The 21,935-nt window shown below is 36.8% G+C and overlaps 1 protein-coding gene across 1 annotated transcript; it reads right to left on the reverse strand.

Moving 5' to 3' along the window:
• Positions 1–2,537: 2,537 nt before the first annotated feature.
• Positions 2,538–10,907, reverse strand: LOC124803197 (ATPase family AAA domain-containing protein 2-like). Its single transcript, XM_047264378.1, has 9 exons — positions 10,902–10,907; positions 6,065–6,132; positions 5,715–5,721; positions 5,378–5,626; positions 4,768–4,959; positions 4,327–4,508; positions 3,115–3,263; positions 2,767–2,880; positions 2,538–2,656 (listed from the first exon to the last, which is right to left on the reverse strand). Exons 1-9 carry the CDS (start codon positions 10,905–10,907, stop codon positions 2,538–2,540), a joined length of 1,086 nt encoding a protein of 361 aa, XP_047120334.1.
• Positions 10,908–21,935: the final 11,028 nt, after the last annotated feature.

The following is a 21,935-nucleotide window of genomic DNA, read 5'->3' on the forward strand; positions in this document are numbered from 1 at the left end:
ATCATCATGCCCTGAAATGAGGGACATCCTACCCAAGATACTTCCCATCCCTTCTAAAGTGATGTTCTGCCACCCATGCAACATCCACAACATCCTAGTCCATCCCTAAGCCACTCCCACCACCAATCCCCTGCCACAGGGATCATATCCCCGTGAAAGACCCAGACGCAAGACCTGCCCAATCCACCACCCCCGCACTACCTAATCCAGTCCCATCACAGGCTTATACTACCCCATCAGAGGCCAGGCCACTGCTACATAACCTATGCCATATGGATCTTCCCCACCACCACCAGCTTTTCTGAGCTGCACAGATTGAACTTATCCTTACAACACATCCTTCACTCGCATAACCTTCATGGCCCAAACCTAGGGCAACTCACTGCCCCCCCTCCTCTCACCCAATACAATAGTGTGTGTGTGTGTGTGTGTGTGTGTGTGTGTGTGTATGTGTGTGTGTGTGTGTGTGTGTGTGTGTGCGCGCGCGCGTGTGTGTGCGCACGCGCGCACACACACGTGGGTGCATGGGTGGGTGTGCGCAGCCCCAGCTAGCTCATAGATGGCTCCCCACTCTCCCACGAGGCACGAGAGGCTTCCACCCAGTCCTCTCCCTGCCTACCGCCTCTCTCCAGCCCACACCCCACCCCACCCCACACCCCACCCCCACGCCCCACCTCACCCCAGTATGCTTATTGTGGGCCAGGAGAGAGATGGCAATTAACTGAGCACAATGTAAGGAGACAGGCATTTGAATGTGAGTGAGTGAGTCAGTGTATGTGTGTTTGTGTGCATGCTTTTCCTCCAAGCTTAAGAAAAAAAGTGCATTCTGAAAGCTAATCAAGCTCTGACCTTATTGCTTGTGTACCTATCAGCTACACAGTGCACCTTTCTTTCAGTGAATCGTCTTCTTTATTCCTAAATAGTTCATAATTCTCAACCAGAACATTCTGTATGTTGTAATGTTATTTATCTCTTAGTAATGTGAAGGGCCTTATTAGCCCAAATCTATTAAATACTATAAAAGTTGTGTAACTTGAGATGGTTTCAATTTCAATTTATTGCTTGCAAAATGTAATTTTACATGCATGTGCATTTTCAATTAGGTATAAAGTTTTTACTGTTGCAATTTTTTTAGTTTACATTATTTCTTATTACATTATAATTCTTGATAAATTCAAGTAATAAGGGCATATGGATACGCCACTGCTTGACTCACTTTTTAAAAATATCCCCTGTCAATATCCTAACTACATTTGGTAACAAGTTATTAACAATAGCTCCTTTGATGGGCTTTTCACTGTTAATCTTCCGTTAACTACATGAAAGTCTTTTCTATGCCTTGTTTCATAGTTGTGAATAGCCAAGTTTCTTTTCATGATCTTAGTGTCTTCTTTCACTAGCATTATAGTTTCTACTGTATACATGGCATAAACTGTGAGAATATTGTGTCTAATGAATAGGGGCTTGCAAGAAGCTCCTGGTTTTACATTTGCTATGATCCTAAAGGCTCGCTTCTGCAGCATGAAAACCCTTTTCACATTAATTTGTCATGTCCCACCCTACAGCAATATTCCATAAGACAAGAAAGGGTACACTAATCCATAATATACAGTCCTTAGTGTTTCAGAATTAGATATAGTGATAATCTTCTTAATACATATAGACAGGATGTTATTTTTTTACAGACATAATCAGCTTGCTGCTTCCATGAATGTCGATCATCTATGCATAAACCCAAGAATTTATAATCTCTACAGGCTTTTGGTAGAACTTCATCAATCACAGTATTTTTTCTGTTTGGACTGCTTGGTTTAAAATGAATAATGTTAGATTTTTCTATGTTTACTTTTAAGTTCTCTCTTTCAAAGTGAGCTGTTGCCTTTTCGATAAAGTCATGTATCTCTTCAACTAGGCTGGGCTCACTGTCTGCATAGCAGGCGCCAGATGTGTCATCTACATACACAGTGATCAATTGCTTATTGTCAAGAAACTTGGGAAACCATTTACATAGCATATGAATAGGATTGGCCCTAAAATGGAGCCCTGAGGAACACCAAATGGTGGAAAATAAAGGATAATTCTAATAACATGCAGCATTTGCAGGTCACTTTTCAATACATGCACCAGCAACAGAGAAATCTACTTTATTCTACTCTCATCCACACTTCAGAAGCCTGTCACTGAAAATCATTTACAATGAGCTGATATTTTGTCCTCAGTCTTGTTATCCTGCCAGATGCATCAATGGATCAAGCAATATAATTATGCCTGCCTGTCAAGGCCACTCAGCGTGGTGCAGAAGGATACTTCCACTGACACTCAGTCACATGGTAAAACATCTGAGACAAATTTAAGAGCTGCCGCTGACTGCCAAAGCCTTACTTGTCACAACCAGCAGGTGTTTACAGCAATCTCTCTCATGCACCTATTGATGACAACACTGCACTATGCAGTTTTCTCCTGGACTGCAGTTTGAATTTTGTTGTTACCTACTGTCGACATTTCACTAGAACACAGACTTACCTGCCTGCCTTCACTCACTGCGTGACCCATAGTTGTGTTTTCAGTGAATGAACTGGTGGCATATGGATGTATCGAGAGCATGGTTTGTGGACGAGTGCTTCCCAGTTGAACTTACAAACAGTGCTCTCCTGCACTGAAGTGTGAGTTATTCCACAAGCTTACAGAGTATAGTGTTGCTCAAGAGATATCCACCTCCAAAAGCTTTTCATTTTGTGTCTTTTTGTAAGAGTTAGGCACTATTACCTTCTGTGATATTTATCTGTAAATAATTTGTGCTTAATAACATTTGTGTTGTGGAAAATGCTGACTTACAACACTTTGTGTAGGTACTTTTCTGGTAATTATGTAAGTTGTTCCCTAATGTTAAACAAAACATAGCAAAGCAATTATGTTTAACACCACTTCATTGCTTTCAGAAACAGTTTTTGATAGCTAAACCAATATGTTAAGTATACTTTGACTGATTTCACATTCATAGTGGGTTATACAGAACATGATTTTTTAAATGAACAATGCATGAACCTGTATTCCATGGTTTCTGCCTTGTTATGAGTTATTAAAATAAATTTTCTTTAAAATTTAAAGCATTACAAAAGTAAAAAATGAACTGAAAGTTATTCTCTATCCTGGCTGATACACACGCACAAGACGCTGAGAAAGAATTAGAATCAACATTTTGTAGCACATAAGGACAAAGGAATAATAATAAATTTCTGACAATAGTAATAAATGGGAAGAAACTACAAGTGGCATGGTGAAATGAAAAATAAAGATGATAATGGGAGGAAACAGACACACATATTTGGGAAGACTAGATGTTCAGGTGCATGAAAATGAGAAATGAAAACAAAAGATTTCTCTTGGAGGAATGTGGAGTATTTTGGTTAGAATGGATCTTTCTGAGGCAATACAAAGTCTTAAGCCTGATGTAATAGTTAAACAATCCTATTCAGAGTCCTGTATTGTCTTGTGAGTAGGTGATATTCTTCTGTGCCTAATTTTATCACTCTGATTTTCCTTATTTTGTCATGATGATCATTTCTTCCTATGTAGGTCAGCATCAACAAAATATTTTTGCCTTCAGAGGAGAAAGTTGTTTCATGGAAGCTTTCGCCGCAGCAAAAAAAACCTTTGTTTTAATGGTGAACATCCCAAATCCTGAATCATGTCCATAACACTCTCTTCCCTATTTCACTATAACACAAAAAGTGCTGCTCTTCTTTGAACTTCCTCACTGTATTCCATAAATCCTATCTGGTAAGAATCCCAGACCGAACAGTAGTACTCCGGAAGAGGACAGACAAGCATAGCGTAGACAGTCTCCTTAACAGATCTGTTACATTTCTTAAGTGTCCTGCCAATAAAACACAGTCTTTGGTTTGCCTTCCCCATAATATTTTCTATGTGTTCTTTCCAGTTTAAATTGTTTGTAATTGTAATTCCTAGGTATTTAGTTGATTTCAAGGCCTTTATAGTAGACTGATTTATCGTATAACCGAAGTTTAACAGATTCATTATTTAGTGCCAGTTGCCAATTTTTACACTATTCAGATAACTTTCCAATCATTTTGCAATTTGTTTTGATCTTCTGATGATTTTACTAGATGATAAATGACTGTATCATCTGCAAACCATCATTTATACAGATAAGAAACAGCAGAGGACCTACAACGCTACCTTGGGGAACACCAGTAATCACTTCTGTTTAACTTGATGGCTTTCGATCAGTTACTATGAACGGCGACCTCACTGACAAGAAATCATAAAGTTTGGGATTTCAGTTTTTTGTTATTTTGCACTTACCTCTGCTTTGGAAATACGAATTTGAATGAATAGTTCTTCTCCAGTTGCTGCATGAGACTTTCAACTCTTTTCTGTAGTAATGGGCAAATTACTTCTGACAATGAACAAGCTGGTGAAATGGATGACCGAAGATAAGCAGGCACAAATTTTGATTTGGCTGCAATGAAATCATCTTCATGAACCTTTAAAAAAATCAGATCAGAGTAATATTGCCAATTAGTATCAAGTTCATCCTACAGACAGGATTATGACACACTGTATTTATGGGGGGGATTATAGAATTGTCAGTTATGTTCATAGGTGACTTTAGAATTGTCCATAAAACATTGAATAATTAATTGCTGGAGTAGCCTATGAATACATTCAGTTCATATTATATACACAAACATCAATACATACAAACTTTGAGAAACCGTTTTATGTCATAAGGATTTATTGTACCATTAAACTTTTTGCTGTACTTTGCTCTGAAGAGATGCTGCGTTTCATTGCACACATAAGAGCTTCTGTGCAAAGTGCTTCTAGATCAGCACCACAGTATCCAGCTGTATTCTCGGCTAGGCGATCCATAAACTCGGTGCTAGTATCAGTGTGCCAGTGTCTTGTGTGGATGTTTAAAATTGTTCTTCTAGCCTGTAGCCAAATATTTAAAAACTCATCAGATTTTGTTACAGATCCATACTCATTTCACAAGTATTACTTAATGATATTAATTTAATATGAATAAGGAGAAGAAGTACAAATGGAGAGTAATTTTATTGCAATTGAACTTAAGTTTTCATAATAACGGATACATAAATGACAGTCAACTGCACATGTATGAAAATTAGAACTATGTGGTAGACCAGCACAAGAATCTGAATCTCTGTCTTTCACAAGCAGTTCTCTCCCACCTCAGCCAACAAAATATGCTTCAGAAACTGGTACAAAGTTGTCACCTGTTTGTCACTACTTAGTTGCTCACTGCTGCACAATTTATCTCGTTATGAAGACACAAGAACATATTGTGGCATGTGTGAAATTTTTGCCATATTGTGGCATAATTGCTCACCTCTAAGTCAGGAGGGGGGAAGAAAAGTTCTTTATCAAATCTCCCAGGTCGCCTGAGAGCTGGATCAATCTCATCAAGTCTGTTTGTTGCTCCAATCACAACAACATCTTGGGGGGACTTCAGGCCATCCATTAATGTCAGCAAAGTTGAAACCACACTAGCATGGACATGGTCCTGTCGCTTAGATCGTATGGGTGCCACAGCATCTAATTCATCAAAAAATATTATAGCTGGTCTGTTAAGATATGCCTGAAAAAAAATGCAAAAAGTTAGTATGGCAGTGAATCTTTTAGGTCTTAACTGAATGGAAAAATTTTAGGAATCAACATTTTCATACACTTACTCTGCATAAGTATAAAATAAAATACAAAGGACTTTAAAATGAATGGGCTAGATGAGGAAAATCATAAAGCCGGGTGCACATAGGACATGCTGCACATAAACAAGTGATGCAGAGCAACATGGAATGCAGCAGAGGGTTTATAGGTGCACAGCAGTGTCCCAGGGTTCGCTTGCACATCACTGTAGTAGTAGTAGTAGTAGTAGTAGTAGTTGTTGTTGTTGTTGTTGTTGTTTTTTTATACATCCATGGATCACTTTTAAAAGGATATTGGACATGTCTTAGTAATACAATTTAAGAACAACAAAAATAACGTAATGCACACATAAAGGCATTTACATACTTACAGGTCTAGTTTCACAAAAAATGGAAGGAAAAACTGAAAACTGCAAGTGTTACTTTCATAGTTGCTTAACTTAGGGAAAAAACTTAGAAAATGTCAACAGTGGGTGAAACCAAAGCTGAAAAGTCATAAGATAAGTGAAGAAATTAAGCTTTTAAATGATTTATTTATGGGCAGTGGTCAGTATGATATTAGTTATAAGATGCACATTCCTACCTTCAGCAAAAGTGAAGAAGGCTTACAGGACATAGTGAATGGAATGAATAGTCTGCTGAGCACATTGTATGAATAAGAAGCTGAAGAAAGACAAAACTAATGCATAGAGGAATGAGTTTAGTGAGAAACTTACAATCAAAAGTGGGGACCATGAAGTGGACAAAGTAAAGGAATTGTGCTATTTTGGAGGCAAAATAACACATAACAGATGAAGCAAGAATGACATAAAAAGCAGACTACCACAGGCAAAGAAGGCAATCTTGGTCAAAAGAAGTCTTCTATCATCAAACATTGAGCTTAATTTCAGGAAAAAGTTTCTGAGGACATACATTTGCAGCACGGCATTGTATAGAAGTGACTAAGGACTGTAGGAAAAAACAGAAAAAAAGAATCAAAGTGTTCATGATGTGTTACTATAAAAGAATGTTGAAATTAGCTGGCCTGATAGGATAAGGGATGAGAAGCATCTCCACAGAATGGCAAGGAGAGAAACATGTAAAAAAACTGACAAGAACAAGAGACAGGATGATAGGATGTGTGTTAAGACATCAGGAAATAACATTCATGATGCTACAGGGAGCTGCAGAGAGTAAAAACTGTAGGGAAAGACAGTGATTGGAACATATACAACAAATAATTGAGGACACTGGGTGCAAGTGTTACTCTGAGATGATGATGAGTTTGACACAAGATAGCAATTCAGGGCAGACCATGAACCCCAAAAAAAGTGATGGAAAGTTTGAACATTTTTATGATATGTTGAACATTTGGTCAGTGACTCACTTCTCCCCCCCCCCCCCCCCTCCCCCACCCCCCCTCCCCCCACACACACACACACACCTCCTGTCAGTACACTACTGTCTTTGCTGCCCACACTGGAGATGGCCACTGTGCTCCTGAATTGACTCAAAGAGCCAGATCTTCCTAAAGAGTGGATAATGGGTGATTCAGAAAAAATTAATAGTAGCTCATCTGATTTGAAAATGCATTTCTGGTAGCTGTAATAGCAGGAAGAAAATTCTGCGCTAGGCTGATGCAATGGTGCCCTACGTCACATCCTTAAGAAAATGTTTCCCAAGCTACAAAAAATGTGTTATCGACCACGCGCACATTTGGATTTGCAAACCTTATTAGTACATGAAGATTTTCTCATCTATGAAAACAGAAAATAAAGAAAGCTTCATTTTTTTCCAATTTATCGGCTGTTGGGCAGGATCCATTCAGCCACTTCAATAGTAATGCTAATTACCACAATATGAAAGTAAGCACAGCACAACACTCAGTCTGTGAGTGGGAAAAAAATTTTCAACTTTGCTGGGAATTGAACCTGAGAACCTTCACTTTGTAATTCACTGTGCTGACCACACAGCTACCACGGCAAACGAGAGTTGAGGCCTTCAGAACAATACATTAATGCAGCAAACACTTGCATCATGTTTCCATTCTTGATTTTTTTTTTTTTAATCTCAAATTTCAGAAGCTCAATAAACGTTTAGATGCTGCTGCATGAGTTGTTACATGTTACCCTTTGACTTAGCGATCATAAAAGATGCGCCCTTCGGCCATCACTTGGTCAGAGTGTGCTGCAAAGAGATCCAGGCATCACTCCCCTCCCAATAGCTCAGCACTCCCCACCACTTACACAGATGGGACTGTAGGCTGTCTCACTAGCTCACTGCTCCCAACCACTCCCAGGGATCAGATTGCAAGGTAGCTCACTAGGTCACTGCTCCCCACCATTCTTAAGGATCAGTTTTCAAACTAGCTCACTGCTCTCCACCAAGGCAACTAGCTCTCATGGATGAAATCACATGGAACAGACCACATGGCTACTTGAGGCAGCACCCTGTTCTCTGTGCTCTTGGCAGAGTGAAACAGCTTGCAACTTACTTTCATGACTGAGCACGTCTCCATCCAAGTTCAGATCTTAATTCTTTGTATCCTTATTTGATCTGTTCTAATCATCATCTTCTTGTATTGTTGCTCTTCTGTTTTCTTGTTGTGTTGAATGTTCATGTTAGGTATACTATTATATCTTCTTCTAGGTCTATTGCAATTATAGTTGCTTTTGTTGGTATGTCAGAAGCCTTTATGCACCTTTTAATTACTTTGGGTGGATACGATACTAAATGTAACAGTTATTTTAAGATACAAGATAGTCCATGTATACAGATTGTCTCAGGAGCTATGGTCAATATTCAGAGATATGACAGAACAATAATTCAAAGCAAAAACGTAATATGGACACAAGCCCTATTCAAAATGGTTTCTGAGAAAAACATATTTAAAATTATTTTTGTATATTTTTCTTGAGTAACATTAAATTTGTGGGCACTAGTGAAAAAATATCACAGTACAAAATTAAACTACATTAAATTTCCTTTAAAAGGGGCCTACTATTCATTTTTTTCTCAACGACTTTTAGGTTGTGTGAAGACAAAAGAATATGGAAATTCTTGTGCAACGCACAAGCATTGAGGTGTAGGTAAGCCAGTTTGAGGTAGTTTCTTGACTTGAGAGACCGCGTATCCTATATCAAATTATTTGTCTGGAATTTGTCTACATTATTATGGCACATTGTACACAATGGCAATGAACTGAATAACAGAGAAAATAAGTAGCAATGTACATTAAATACATTCTATCTTGGAAACCATTCAGAAGAGTGCATGCGTCCACATGAAGTTTTTTGCTTCAAATGATCATTCCTGTCATATCCCTGAATATTGACCATTCATCCTGTGACAACCTGTATATTAAGGTTAATTTTTATTTATTCATTAATGCCCAGAGGAGTTCTCTTACATCAGACCAGCATTTTATATGTAATAACAAAACTTATTAAAATCACAGTCACTTAAAAAACCACAATATTTTTAATATGATATCTCTTCTTCTTCCCTCTGCATGTAGTAGGTATTGCCTGTTACACCCTCTTGACTGAAATTGTTGATTTCCTTTGGGCTTCCTAAATATCTTCTGCCCACTCGGTAATAATTATCACCAATTTTGGTAATCTGTCATCTTTCATCTTTCATTCTTTCGACATAATCCTTCGAGCTGTTTCTGTATTCTTTAATCTGCTCATTTAAGTTTTTCACTCTCAGTTCTTTTCTGATGTCTACACTCACTCTCCCCTCATACAGGATGTACCCAGCTACTCTTCTTAGCAATCGGATCTCTAGTGCTTGTATTCCGTTGGGAACAAGTGTTTCTACTGTGTTGTGCAGGAAAGAACTTCAAGATCTGGGGAGCAGCAGTTATTCTGATCAGTAGTGGATCAACAATAAGCTTGAGTATTTGTTCTGTGACACCATCCTGTACAGTAAATGCTGAGCTGAAGGATTTTTCAACAGCATTGTCAGCTCAAGAAAGAAATTTTTGCAACTACTGTCATTTACCTCTGAAAAATAATCATGTTTTGTTTACAGTTCAGTAAAGGTTATTGCTAAAGTCAAGCACTACTTTATTTCCTTGATTGGGACAATGGGATTAGCTGCAGCTCCTACCATGCCTACTCTTCCCTAGGTCACACAAGCTTTTCTATAGAGCATCTGGTCTTTATGTTTTATATTAGTGTCTTGGCATGTCTTATTTATTGTTTATCTCAGTTTGATTGATTATGTTTGCTTTCTGAATGTAATCAATTTTATTTTCAAGGGTAGGAGGTCGTTTGTGGGTCCAATGTACAGTGTCTCTGACATTCATGGACTGTTTTAGCTCTTCTGTTAGCCAAGGTGCAGGTTTTCCGTTCAGGTTTCCTATCTTTGGGGGAGCATTTTCTTATGTAACAGCGTTAGTTTGGTAATGATGCTGTGAGCTGATATTCCAGGTTTGAACGTCTTTGCTTGTGGATTTCGTGGCAAATATATGTATGGGGACCTGACTATAGGCTGCATTATGGCTAGGTGGAAGCTGAAATACTGTTGCATTTAGAGAAGAAACTACACACTTGAATTTGACAGTGAAGGGGCAGATTATTTATGTTAGTGTTCCTAGCATTATTTGTATGATCCTAAGTTGAATTGAATTTTGAAAGGTCAGTTTTGAAACAGGCTATTCCGCCTACAGTCGGAGGTCTGTGGAGGGTTCACATCAGGCAAATTTCTGTTTGATATTTATGAACATATATTTGTCTTGTTTGTCTAAATTAGTATTGGATGTGAGTAGCATGATCGGTAATAAGTCAAAGTGTTTGTATGCCACTACACCACTTCCTCATCTGTTACTTCTGTGATGTCTTAGGACAGTGAAGTCTATATGTAGGGAACTAGAGAGAATGCTTGGCTTGGGCCTGGTGTCCAAGTTCATTAGAAGGAGGACATGGATATCGATATTCTGAAATATATGGCGGAGTTCGTCAAAATGAGTTGAAAGTTATGGCCAACTATGTTCTACAGTAACAATGCAAGCCCGATGGTAGAATTGTGGCTGCACGAGTAGACACGTTCGTAGCTCCTAAAGCACAGACTTTGGAGTTCATCTGCACTGTTCTTTGCCAGTCTTTATCTGCACCATTACCCTATCATCTCTTGTTCACATGCTATGTATTCCAAATTCCAATATCACATTATTCAAAATTTTTGTCTTTCAACACTGAGATTCTCGCATATTGTCAGGCTTGCCTTCATGAGTTCCTTAATCACTATGACTGTTTCAGACCTTTTCGTATGTGATACAAACTTCACGATTGTGGCTCTAGGTTTCGCAGATCACAACTTCCTACATCCTACTCTATAACTTTTGATTACAGAATGTGCTGCACATATATTTGTTCTCACTTTAAGCTTTTACAATGTAAAATGGCTGTGTTAATAGCAAATGTTTTAATTTTACCAGTGTACTTCTAGTGCTGCATGACAATATGTTATCCACATTGCCTTTGCCTAGAAGAATTACGAGTGATGTTTGATGCCATTTTATCAAAATGGAAGAGAAAGGAAAATGCCACTACTGTCAGCAGATAATAGTCATGGCTTCTGGCTCATCATCAAACCTGAAGAGACATCTAAAATCGAAGCATCCTACAGTGCCTCAGGAACAATGTGGAACAGGAAGCCAATATAGATCACCATCAATCGATGCAGAAATTCGATAAATCATTTCTTGTGAACTGTTCTCACTGACGTATGCTTCCAACTCAAGAAAAAAGAGAAATTGGGTCTCAAGCACTATCCAGCCCATCAGTGTCATCAGGTTCTCCACCAAGTTCTGATTTATCTCCTTTGTGCTTGTCATTTAGAACAACCAATAAGCAATTTTTTTAGATATTATACAGCTGTTCACATTAAGTAAACATATACCTTTAGATGTACAGCTTTTAAAAACGATTTTTAGTAAAAATTAAAAATTTTTGGCCAACAAAAAGGTAGTCTGCTGTGCATCTGATGCATGGATGAGTGCAAGTAACATTAGTTTGAGAAGAGTGAACTTAATTCGTACCTTTTAGAGTGCTCACAATTCAAAGATGGACAGATTGCAGGAGACATCTCCCAAATGCATAAAGTCTGTTATCCCAAATACTACATCAAAACACGCAATTCAGAAGTCCATACAGAAAACTGTTGATGAGTTCAAATGAGTTTTTGTGTTTCTTAAGCAGAAACCCCTTACTTTAAGCAAACTTGCTGAAATACAAGTAAATTTAAAAAAAGACTGACTGAAATTAAAAAAATGATGTGCCAGCCAGATGGAACTACTTACTAAATGTTGAAAAGATTTACCTTAAATAAAGATCCCATAAGTTCTTACATCACTATTTTAGGTGGAAAATTGATCACCTTAAACTTTAAAGACACAGACTGGTAGATAATGCAATAGGCATACAGATTTTGAAAGTTTTTGGTGAGGTAACCAAAGAGGTGCCCTCATAGAAAACAGTCTCAGTTTCTATAATGAAACTCTTGGCAAGATTAATGGAATGGCAGCTCAAACCTTTTAAAGGCAAAAATAAAGAATATACTCAAGAAACAAAGTCACTGGTTGATAATTTATTTAAAAGGTTGTCAGAGTGGTTTGGTGTTATCTCCAGCAATGAAATGATTAGTCAGGCAACATTACTGGACCCCCAATTCAAAGGCAAGGATTTTCAGGTGGCAAAACATGAAGGCTCTTGCAGAAATGAAAACATTGGTTGTTCAATAAGGAAAAACAGAGCTCATGTCTCAACTAGTTACCACCATTACGCACGAGACTTCTTCAGTCTGGTAGGAGTTCAATCAAACTATTTGACACCTTCTAGCAAGTCACAACCCAGAAAATGTAATAATTGTCAAACTGGACAAATATTTGTGGATGGATATTTGCCTAGAAACAGTGATCCCTTAAACTGGTGGGAAACAAAAAAATGCTGTTTCTAAAAGTATTATGTGTCACAGCAATATCAGTAGCCTGTGAACAAATATTTTCAAAAACAGGACAAATATGCACTGAGAAGAAAAAGAGACTCACATCAACTAAAATGGGTCAAATTTTATTCACAAATGACAATAACGATTAATTTCTCTTTTATGGGAACAGATATGATAATACTGACTGTAAATGATAAATGTGATACACCTCAATTACATTTGTGTTGATTGTTATATTGTGCTTTTTTTTCAATAAAAATATCAAAGTATAACAAGAATCAGTCTTCATTCGTAAAATTTTTCCACTTGATGAAAAATATTTAATATTTTGTTGTAATATTTACAACTATTGCTGTAGACAAAATTTAAAACTTTTGTATCTGAAAATTACTAGGGACATAACACAAAATTATTGCTCCTCTTCACATGTTCTTTCAAAATAGGGCCAAATCAGATAAGAATACAGGTTTAGCAACCTAAATTAAAGAGGTGGTGTACCTTCCTTTTACTTATTTTTGTGACTGAATGGTGAGTGACCAGTTATGAAAAAGAACTAGTTAATTCCACTGAGTGATCAGATCCGATCTAATCTGTCAAAAGAACAGTTTTGCCCATTTCTAGTCCGCATTGGATATGGCATGCTGCACAGAACCACTTTCCTTGATTTTGTGTGTGTAGCACATCAAGTGTGGATGCAGCTTAACACTAAAAAACTTGTTATCCAAATCAAAATGACAAGCATGTGTTGTGGTCAATAACAATGCAGAACAAAATGTAAAATATCTCATGCTTTATGTACTCAGCTCCCTGTTTTGACGAGAAAAAAGCTGGAAATCAGAATGTAAGGAAGTGGAAAGACACACTCATTGGCCACAAAAAATCCAGATCAGGAGTAATTGCTACCTCCATAAGATAAATAGGACATACTAATAGTAATTTGCCACATGTATTAAGATAGCTTGTGAAGTACAGTTGTAGTGGTGAATGTGGTAAGAATATATAGTGAGACTATAGTGTCATCGAAAGATCGACAGGTAAACATTGCATTTTTTTGGATCCATTTACACCTCTGACGTATCTCTTCAAAGTAATCAAGCAAAGATCTCAATGATTGTTCACTTACATTTTGAAAGACATGATTCATCATGTAGTACTGTCATAAAGATGCTAAATTGTTCAGAATGTATTTGCAAATGTGGAATTTTTTCATCAATGCATAAGAAAGATGGTAAATGGTCACATGAAGGTGAGAAACTGAAGAAGATGTAACGCCCATTATGTCTATACAGTCCATGAAAATGGAGTTATAGCTCAAAAACACATTGGACAGTAACTATAAAATAAAACTATTGTGAGAGAAGATAGAATATTTATAAACATATCCCTAACCTGGAAGTTACAGTCACAGTGATTTGTGACTCTAATATTAACAACAGAATTACAGATCTCCTGTCGGTGCCCTACTGTCTCATTCTGGCTCAGTAGTGAGTAACCCTGTCCAAAAAGAGTGCGCTTGAACAAGCCTTTTTTTATGTACCAGCACCACATTGAATCTCTTTGCAGTTGTGCAGAGTGGCATGGTTTTCTGTCCATACTAGATATGACATTCTGTAGTGAAACCCTTCCCTTGGTTTTGTGTGGTACGTCCGTTGCATATGCAATTTAATGCTTAAAAAATTAATCACATGAAAGAGGAAGTGGTATTCAAATAAAATGATAAGCACGTGCTGTGGTCAGTAATAATGTAGAACAAAATATAAAGTATCACAAGCTTTATATACTCATCTCGTTGTTTTGAGACAAAAGATGGAAAGCAGAATATGTGGAGGTGGAAAGACACACCGATTGGCCACTAAAAACCCAGCTCAAGAGAAATTGCAACCTCCATAACTGAAATAGGAGGATGTGCTTTAGTAGTTTGCCACACATCTTATGGTAGCTTGGGAAGTACAAATGTCGAGGTGAATGTAGCAAGAATATATAGTGAGACTAAAATAAATGTAGGCTGTTTCCCATTTAGCAACTAACTTAAGGTCCCTAAAGTTATGAAATATATTAGATATAATTTACAAGAATTTTTAGCAATGTACAGTACATATCTGCCAAAATAATGCCATACAAAAGTATTAAAAGAGCAGACAAAAATTTCTTGAGTATGTGACAAAGATTGCTTACATTTTTGAACAGCTCCCTTATTTTTCTCTCAGATTCACCAAGCCACATGGTGAGGCACTCTGCTCCATTCTGATGAAAAAAGGACACCTTCTTCCTATTTCTTTTGCATTCATTGGCTAAAGCTGCTGCAGTCAGAGTCTTTCCTGTTCCTGAACAATGAAGAAAAAATTATGAAGGGCTAAGATCTAATATCATATTAAACATATTAAAGATACTACTACATTTGAATGTTACCTGGCGGACCATGGAACAAAACTCCTCGTGGAGGTTTAACATGAAATCTTTTAAATATATTTTGGTTCCTCCAGGGGAGCAAGATGGCATCCTTCAAGTACTGTATATTTTCCTCTAATCCTCCAATAGAGTTAAAATTAACATTGTCCATCATCTGAGCTGTCTAAAGACAGGGCAGGCTGTAAGAGGATATTGCCTGATGACTTCATGAACTGTAATGAAAACAATGACATTACTTCCCAACAAGAAAGCAGAAAAGAACAAAGGTACATAGGTTAGGACTTAATGTCGTCAGAGAAGATGGAGCATTTAGAGTACTAACTCTACTGGACAAGGATGAGAAAGGGAAACTGGCCACGGCCTTGCTGAATGATCTACCCCTGTTTTCATCTTAAATGATTGAGGGATATCAGGGAAAACCTAAATACGAATCACTGGATGGAAATTTGAACTTTTCTATTCATAAACACTACTTGAACAGAGAGCCAATTAATGTTTATAATAACAATAACAATAGCAGTGTTAGCAATAGTTTCAATTACAGAAAAATGTAAGTTGATAAAATCTTTAAATATTTTTAAGGATTCTCTGTGTCCATCTGTCCAAATTTAACACATCATCACGACTATGTCATATGTATAAATATTTTATTAAGGACACATCAGCTTTAAACAAAACCAGGGAAATTAAGCAAGTCAGATATGTAGTGGCATGCAGTATTGCAATCATGAGATAATAAGTTGTGGAGTATGAATATGTGCTTTGTGTTTTTCTTGTACTCAGTATATTGATATTTTTTACTGGTCTTGTTGCCTAAAAAAGCAACTTCTGCATAAGAAATAGAACAGGGAAATTTACGTATATATAGGTGAACTTTTTTGGGAGTAATTACAACTAAATACTTTACTGCACATTATCATGTTTTAAAGCTGTTGCCTTGTGCATAAACTTATATCATTGTCAGTGCATGTAAATTTGTGTGTCTGGTGTTCACTCACTTAGTCATTCATTCACATGTTCCATAGACCTCATCAACAAGAAGAACCTTTACAGGGAGGTGGACTATGTCAAAATATACATTAATGAATGATGAAGAAATCATAGAAACTTAATCTGCATGATGTACTAACAATAAAGTATCACTATATTATAGCATGTTAGTCATGTTTATGTGAGCACAATTTAATCAAGTAGATTGGAAAGAAAATTGCTACTTTGAAAAAAAGATGCCGTCTCTCTGTTATGCTTGATATATGCTATTTATCTGTTACTGGAAGCTTCATAAGTAATTGATTAAAAGTGGTATTTTACAAAGAAAATACTTACCTATATCTGTAAATGCTGAGTCCTATTTACAGTATATTACTAATTTTTATGCAGATTTATAATGAACATTGCTATTTGTCATGTAACTAACAGAACTTTTCAAAGCATGAATCTATATATTCTGATAATTTGTGTGAAGAGTGGCTAATGAGACATACTTGCAGTTTTCTTTTGAATTCATGAGGATTTCCAATTTTTTGCTTTGTATTAGACAGGAGCTTGTTGATTATCTACCCACCAGTGCACTTATCCTCAACATGAACTGTACACAAGAAGGCAAAGTCTACATGACAATTATTTTTGCGTTTTGCATTGTGATTGTGTAATTCCCAGTTCAGCTGAGACTGATTTTTATTGTCAGCAACAACAACCATTATGAAGTCAATGAACTGGGAAGTGAATGTAAGCACTAACATATTCTTAAAAAGGTTTCTGCTAGATGCATGGTGATTTACATTGTGCAATATTCTTCATTCTCACTTTTGCTGGATAGACACTTTCTTTACTTTAAATACATTGCCTTAGAAGTAATTCCAAAAGATAACATCAAGGGGAAAAAATGAAAAGTTAGCCAACACTTTCTTTAAATCAACACAATGATGTTATTAAGAACAAAACTCGCCGAACTGAACTGCTTGATTAGATTATCTATATGTTACCTCAATTTCAAACAATTGAAAATCTGGGATGGAGGAACAATATGGACTAGGACAGAATGTTACTCACCACACTGAGGACATAATGAGTAGCAGACAAGCAATTTTAAGGAAACATTTAAGAGTAGACTAAGCTATGAGACAAATTCCTTTATCAGATTTAGAAAAAACACACTCTCTCTCTCTCTCTCTCTCTCTCTCTTGGAGATGACAGTGGCCATGTTTGTGAGATGTGCATATATGAATGTGTATATGTGTTTTTCTATTGTTCTGTAAATTCTGTTTTAGTGTTTGATTAGAAAGTCACTCGGTTTTTCCCAAAGGTTATATGTAAATAACACGATATTGAGATAATTCCATTCAATATGTTAACACCAAGACAATTCCATTTCATTCCAACAGTGCCCTGTGTAGAGGGTGCAGTTGTTTGGTGATTTAATTGGCATGAAACAAACTCTCTTTACAAATGTGCATCCTTACTTTTGAATTTTGAGTCGACAAATATACATGTTGAGAATATGCATTATGTAAATGATCTAACTGGTTGCAAATAAAAAAAATACTGAAAGGGTGACATGTTGATACACATGAGAAACAACAAAGTATCACTATAAAATGAACATGCCTTGATTACTCTAAGATTCTTCAATATACAGATAAATATTTTTTTTTAAATTAAAAAGACAGTCACATATCAAATTAAATGCTCTGTAGTGTTTTGTGCTCTCCTGTACGATATGGCAAAAAATATAGTGCGTCTTTCGAAAATGTGAAATATGGTACATTATAAGGTACAGCTAATGTCTCCAGGATGAAATCCACAAACTTTACTGTGGAGATGATAATGACCAGTTCAGTTTCAGTATTTCATGAAAGGTTATGGATGTATGTCAGGCACATTACAATTCTACACCATGTGAACAGGACACTTAAAACATTTTTAATTAATGGTAAGAAATTGTCCTGTGTGAGATAATATTGAACAGGCATATCTGGTTATTTAGTTCTCACTAGCAAGTAGTAAACATGTAACTACCACTAGCAAAACTAAACATACCTTTCCATTACAATATGAATCCTCTTACTTAACTTCAATTTTGAAACTAAGGGGAAATTATCCAAAAGCTGCAATTAATACAGCTGTGATGCATACAGAATGCAAATTGGAAATTAACATAAACTGCGTTGGTGCACTAAATAAATTTTGTTAGGTATAATATCAGGTGAAAGTGTCAGGAGGCTACATCACAGATCCAAAGAATAAACAATCTGAAGTGGCTCAGAATTTACACAGATTAATGGAATACCAAGTATTATTTTTTTGTTTATTTATTGTGACTTTTGGCATGAAGGTCACACAGTCAAGGAGTACAAAGTAAGATGAAAACTGTATAGGTTAATGAATAGTGGTGCTGAACTAGTCTTTAAGCAAATAATAAAAACGGAAAATATAACAGCTATGTAAGTAATATGTCAAAGTATACTGAAATTTCTCTAATATGTGATAGAATATTTATTAAGTTAACTTGTGATTGTAGCCATTAGTAAAGTTTCTTGAACATGAAGTAAATATTGGCACTGTTAAAGATTAGAAATTGTGGGACAATCGCAAAACAGGTTTCACTTGTTATGAAGGGAATGTTGTGAACAAAAAACCTAAATCTTTGGCTATATTGCAGATCAGTCTGTTCCCACAACTATCATAACAGACTTTTGTAAGCTACCCAGTTCATGGTATACACCAGGAATATGCAAAAAGCACATTATTTTTTCTCAAAAATATATTCCCTTGATTGTTGGTAAGGATGTGCATGAAATGAAATAAAGTGTGAGTATGAAACCCACTGCCAGCATACAGCCAATTCCTCTCAGATAGTACCACCATCCATGGGCATATCAAAACCAACAGCATCGCAAACCCACATTGCATGAAAGACTGCAGATAGGTTTGGCATTTAATATGGAATATTTATACACAGTCTGGTGATTAAAAAGTGCTGAACACCTCTCTTCAGCTTGTCAAATATCAAAAACGAAAATTTCTTTCACCACCAGGGTTAAAAGTAGGTACCTCTAGAACAAGCAACATTGCAGTACCATGTGTGTGAGACCATGTTTCTGGAGGCAGGTTATCAACATTTGTGAATGTCACAATGAAGATACACTCACAGTTCAGAATTTCATATGTCCATTACCTTTTTATAGATATTGTGTCACACTTAATATTATCATGGTTATCAATAGTATAATCTCTGGAACATAGTATAGATCAAATAATTTTGTCTCATAAGTCATGTACAAAGATAGTTGTTGGAGTGTGAAATGAAAAAGGGAAAAAACTATAACAAAGATATGTCATTTGCACTACATAGATTCATGCAGTTATAAACTGCCACATTAGAAATTTTTATCCAATTCATATTTCTTTATTTTCTCCCCCCTCTACTTCATTGGCTCGGCGTGTCAAAATCAGTGTCAAAATGATTTTCCTTCTATAACACGAATAAGTCTGGAGTTCAGAGTGCTTTGTATGGCAGGTCATTAGGACCTCAGCAAAACTTGGACTGGAAATACTGTTCTGGCATTCTCTTTAACAGCCTGGACGATATCACAAGAAACCTAAATCTGAAACACTGTTCTCCCTATTAGGAATCTAGTTCCTCAACCATTGTACCACCTTAGTTGTTGGTTGAGTCAAAAGGAATACCAGAAGCAGTATAACATGAAAGCTAACTTATAAAAAAGAATCTCTACAAGAACCATTAGGTTGATGCATAAGTTCATAGTGTTTTTGTTTTGCACGTTTTTATTGTGGTTGCTATGGGTTTATTTATTGATTGTCACTTTTTATTTGCAGTTCACATTTGGTATTTGAGTGTATGTATTGTCATTTTGTCATTTGGAGGTAGTGAGTGAAGCTATGTACACTAGAAAATAGAGTGCCAAGTGGAGAAATCAGAACATTTCCATTATATTCTTCTGTTTGATTTCAATAGATAGCTGACAGCACAGGAGGCAGGCAGAAACATTTGAACTGTGTATGGGGATAATGCCCTCAGACAGAGCATGGTAAAAAAATGGTTTTCTCACTTCGAGGAGGATTTTTTTACATTAGTGACCCACCATATACAGGAAGACCTTTGTGTTTTGACAAAGATCATTTAAACACATTAACCCATAATGATACATACCAGAGTGCTTGAGGAGGAGGAGATTAGTGTTTAATGTCCCGTCGACAACGAGGTCATTAGAGACGGAGCACAAGCTCGGGTGAGGGGAGGATGGGGAAGGAAATTGGCCATGCCGTTTCAAAGGAACCATCCCGGTATTTGCCTGAAGTGATTTAGGAAATCACGGAAAACCTAAATCAGGATGGCCGGAGACGGGATTGAACCGTCGTCCTGCCAAATATGAGTCCACAGAGTGCTCGAGAACTGGCAAATGCGATGAGCTGTGATCACTCCACAATCACATGACATTTACAAGCAATGGGGAAGATTTAAAAATTGGGTGTATGGGTACCACATGCTCTAAACCAAAATCACAAATATCAGTATGTGGCCATATGTGCATCTCTGCTTGCACAGAGCAATACTGACCATTACTATCTTGTATCGTTACTGGTAATGAGAAATGGCATCTTTATGCTAACATAAGGAAAAGAAAGGAATGGTTGAGCCCAAACAAAGTAGCAACTCCCTGTGCGAAGACCTACGCGTATCTACAAAAGGTAACCTTATGCATCTGGTGAAACAGTGATGGCGTGATGTGCTTATGAATTGCTTCTCCAAGACGTAAGCACCACTGCTGACATTTCCTGTCAACAACTGAGATATCTTACAGATGCAATCCAAGAACAACAGACAGGAAGATTGCATGAAGTGACGCTATTCCACAATAATGCCCGCTCACATTCTGCTAGACTGAGAAAAAACATTGTACAGGAGTTGAGTTGGGAAGTCATTCCCCACCCACCTTATTCACCTGATCTCGCACCCTCAGATTTTCACCTTTATGGCTCTCTATCAAACAACCTTAAAGGAAGTTCCTTTCAGGACGGAAATGCGCTCCGAATGTGGCTCAACATGTTCTTCACCTCAAAACCACCTGATTCCTACAGTCAGGGAATCAAGAAGTAATCCCAGCATTGGCAGACTGTTGTAAATAACAAAGGAGAAAACATTATTGTTGACTAAATCTCCACTACGCGTATCTGTTGTGTTTAGTAAACTTATACAAAAATTTTATGTACTTATTCACCAAACCAATATATAGCATTTGAGAAAAGTGTTGACAGCTTTGTTACACTGGAGAGTTAGAATATTCATAATAGAAAAGTCCTCATGCTGGTACATGTTTTAATAGATGTGGAGAGACCTCAAATATGATACTACACATGGAAATAATAATGTGTGCAAATAATGTGAAATTTCATTTTACAAAATGGCAAACTGAATACTCCTAATTCTGCTCTAGGATCTTATTTAATGCTGACAAATAAGATTATTTGCTTATCAGATACCAAGCAAAATATCCAACTTCTATAGAATTTCTGTAGAAACTAAAAGCAAATATATAACTAGTAAACACAAAAGCTGCTAAAAAATCAAGCAATAGTTCATTTATAATTCTGTTACCATTTCCTATTGACCCATTGCAAAAACAGCCACACTATAGTAAACAATTAGCAGTCACTATCCATACTTTTTATTTGAGAATGATCATTATACTTCAATTAAAATAATTTTGCGATTGCAGTGGTAGGGGCCAGGTAGTCAACTGCAGCTCTTTCTTGGGTTCCATACTTCCAGTTTGTTGATGTTTTTCTAGGCACCTGAATAGCCTTGGCATTTAAGGCAGGTTACATGGCACGAAGGGAGGAGATTAGCCAATAATGCCCTTCTGCACCAATGACATC

This window comes from Schistocerca piceifrons, chromosome 6 (genome assembly GCF_021461385.2).
Source record: "Schistocerca piceifrons isolate TAMUIC-IGC-003096 chromosome 6, iqSchPice1.1, whole genome shotgun sequence".
NCBI lineage: Eukaryota > Metazoa > Arthropoda > Insecta > Orthoptera > Acrididae > Schistocerca > Schistocerca piceifrons.

Coding starts and splice junctions, on each gene's coding strand:
- LOC124803197 (XM_047264378.1), bottom strand. Junction 4,509..4,767: donor GTACAGCAAAAAGTTTAATG/GTACAATAAATC, acceptor ATTTTTTTAAAG/GTTCATGAAGATGATTTCAT. Junction 2,657..2,766: donor ACAGATAAATATCACAGAAG/GTAATAGTGCCT, acceptor CTCACACTTCAG/TGCAGGAGAGCACTGTTTGT.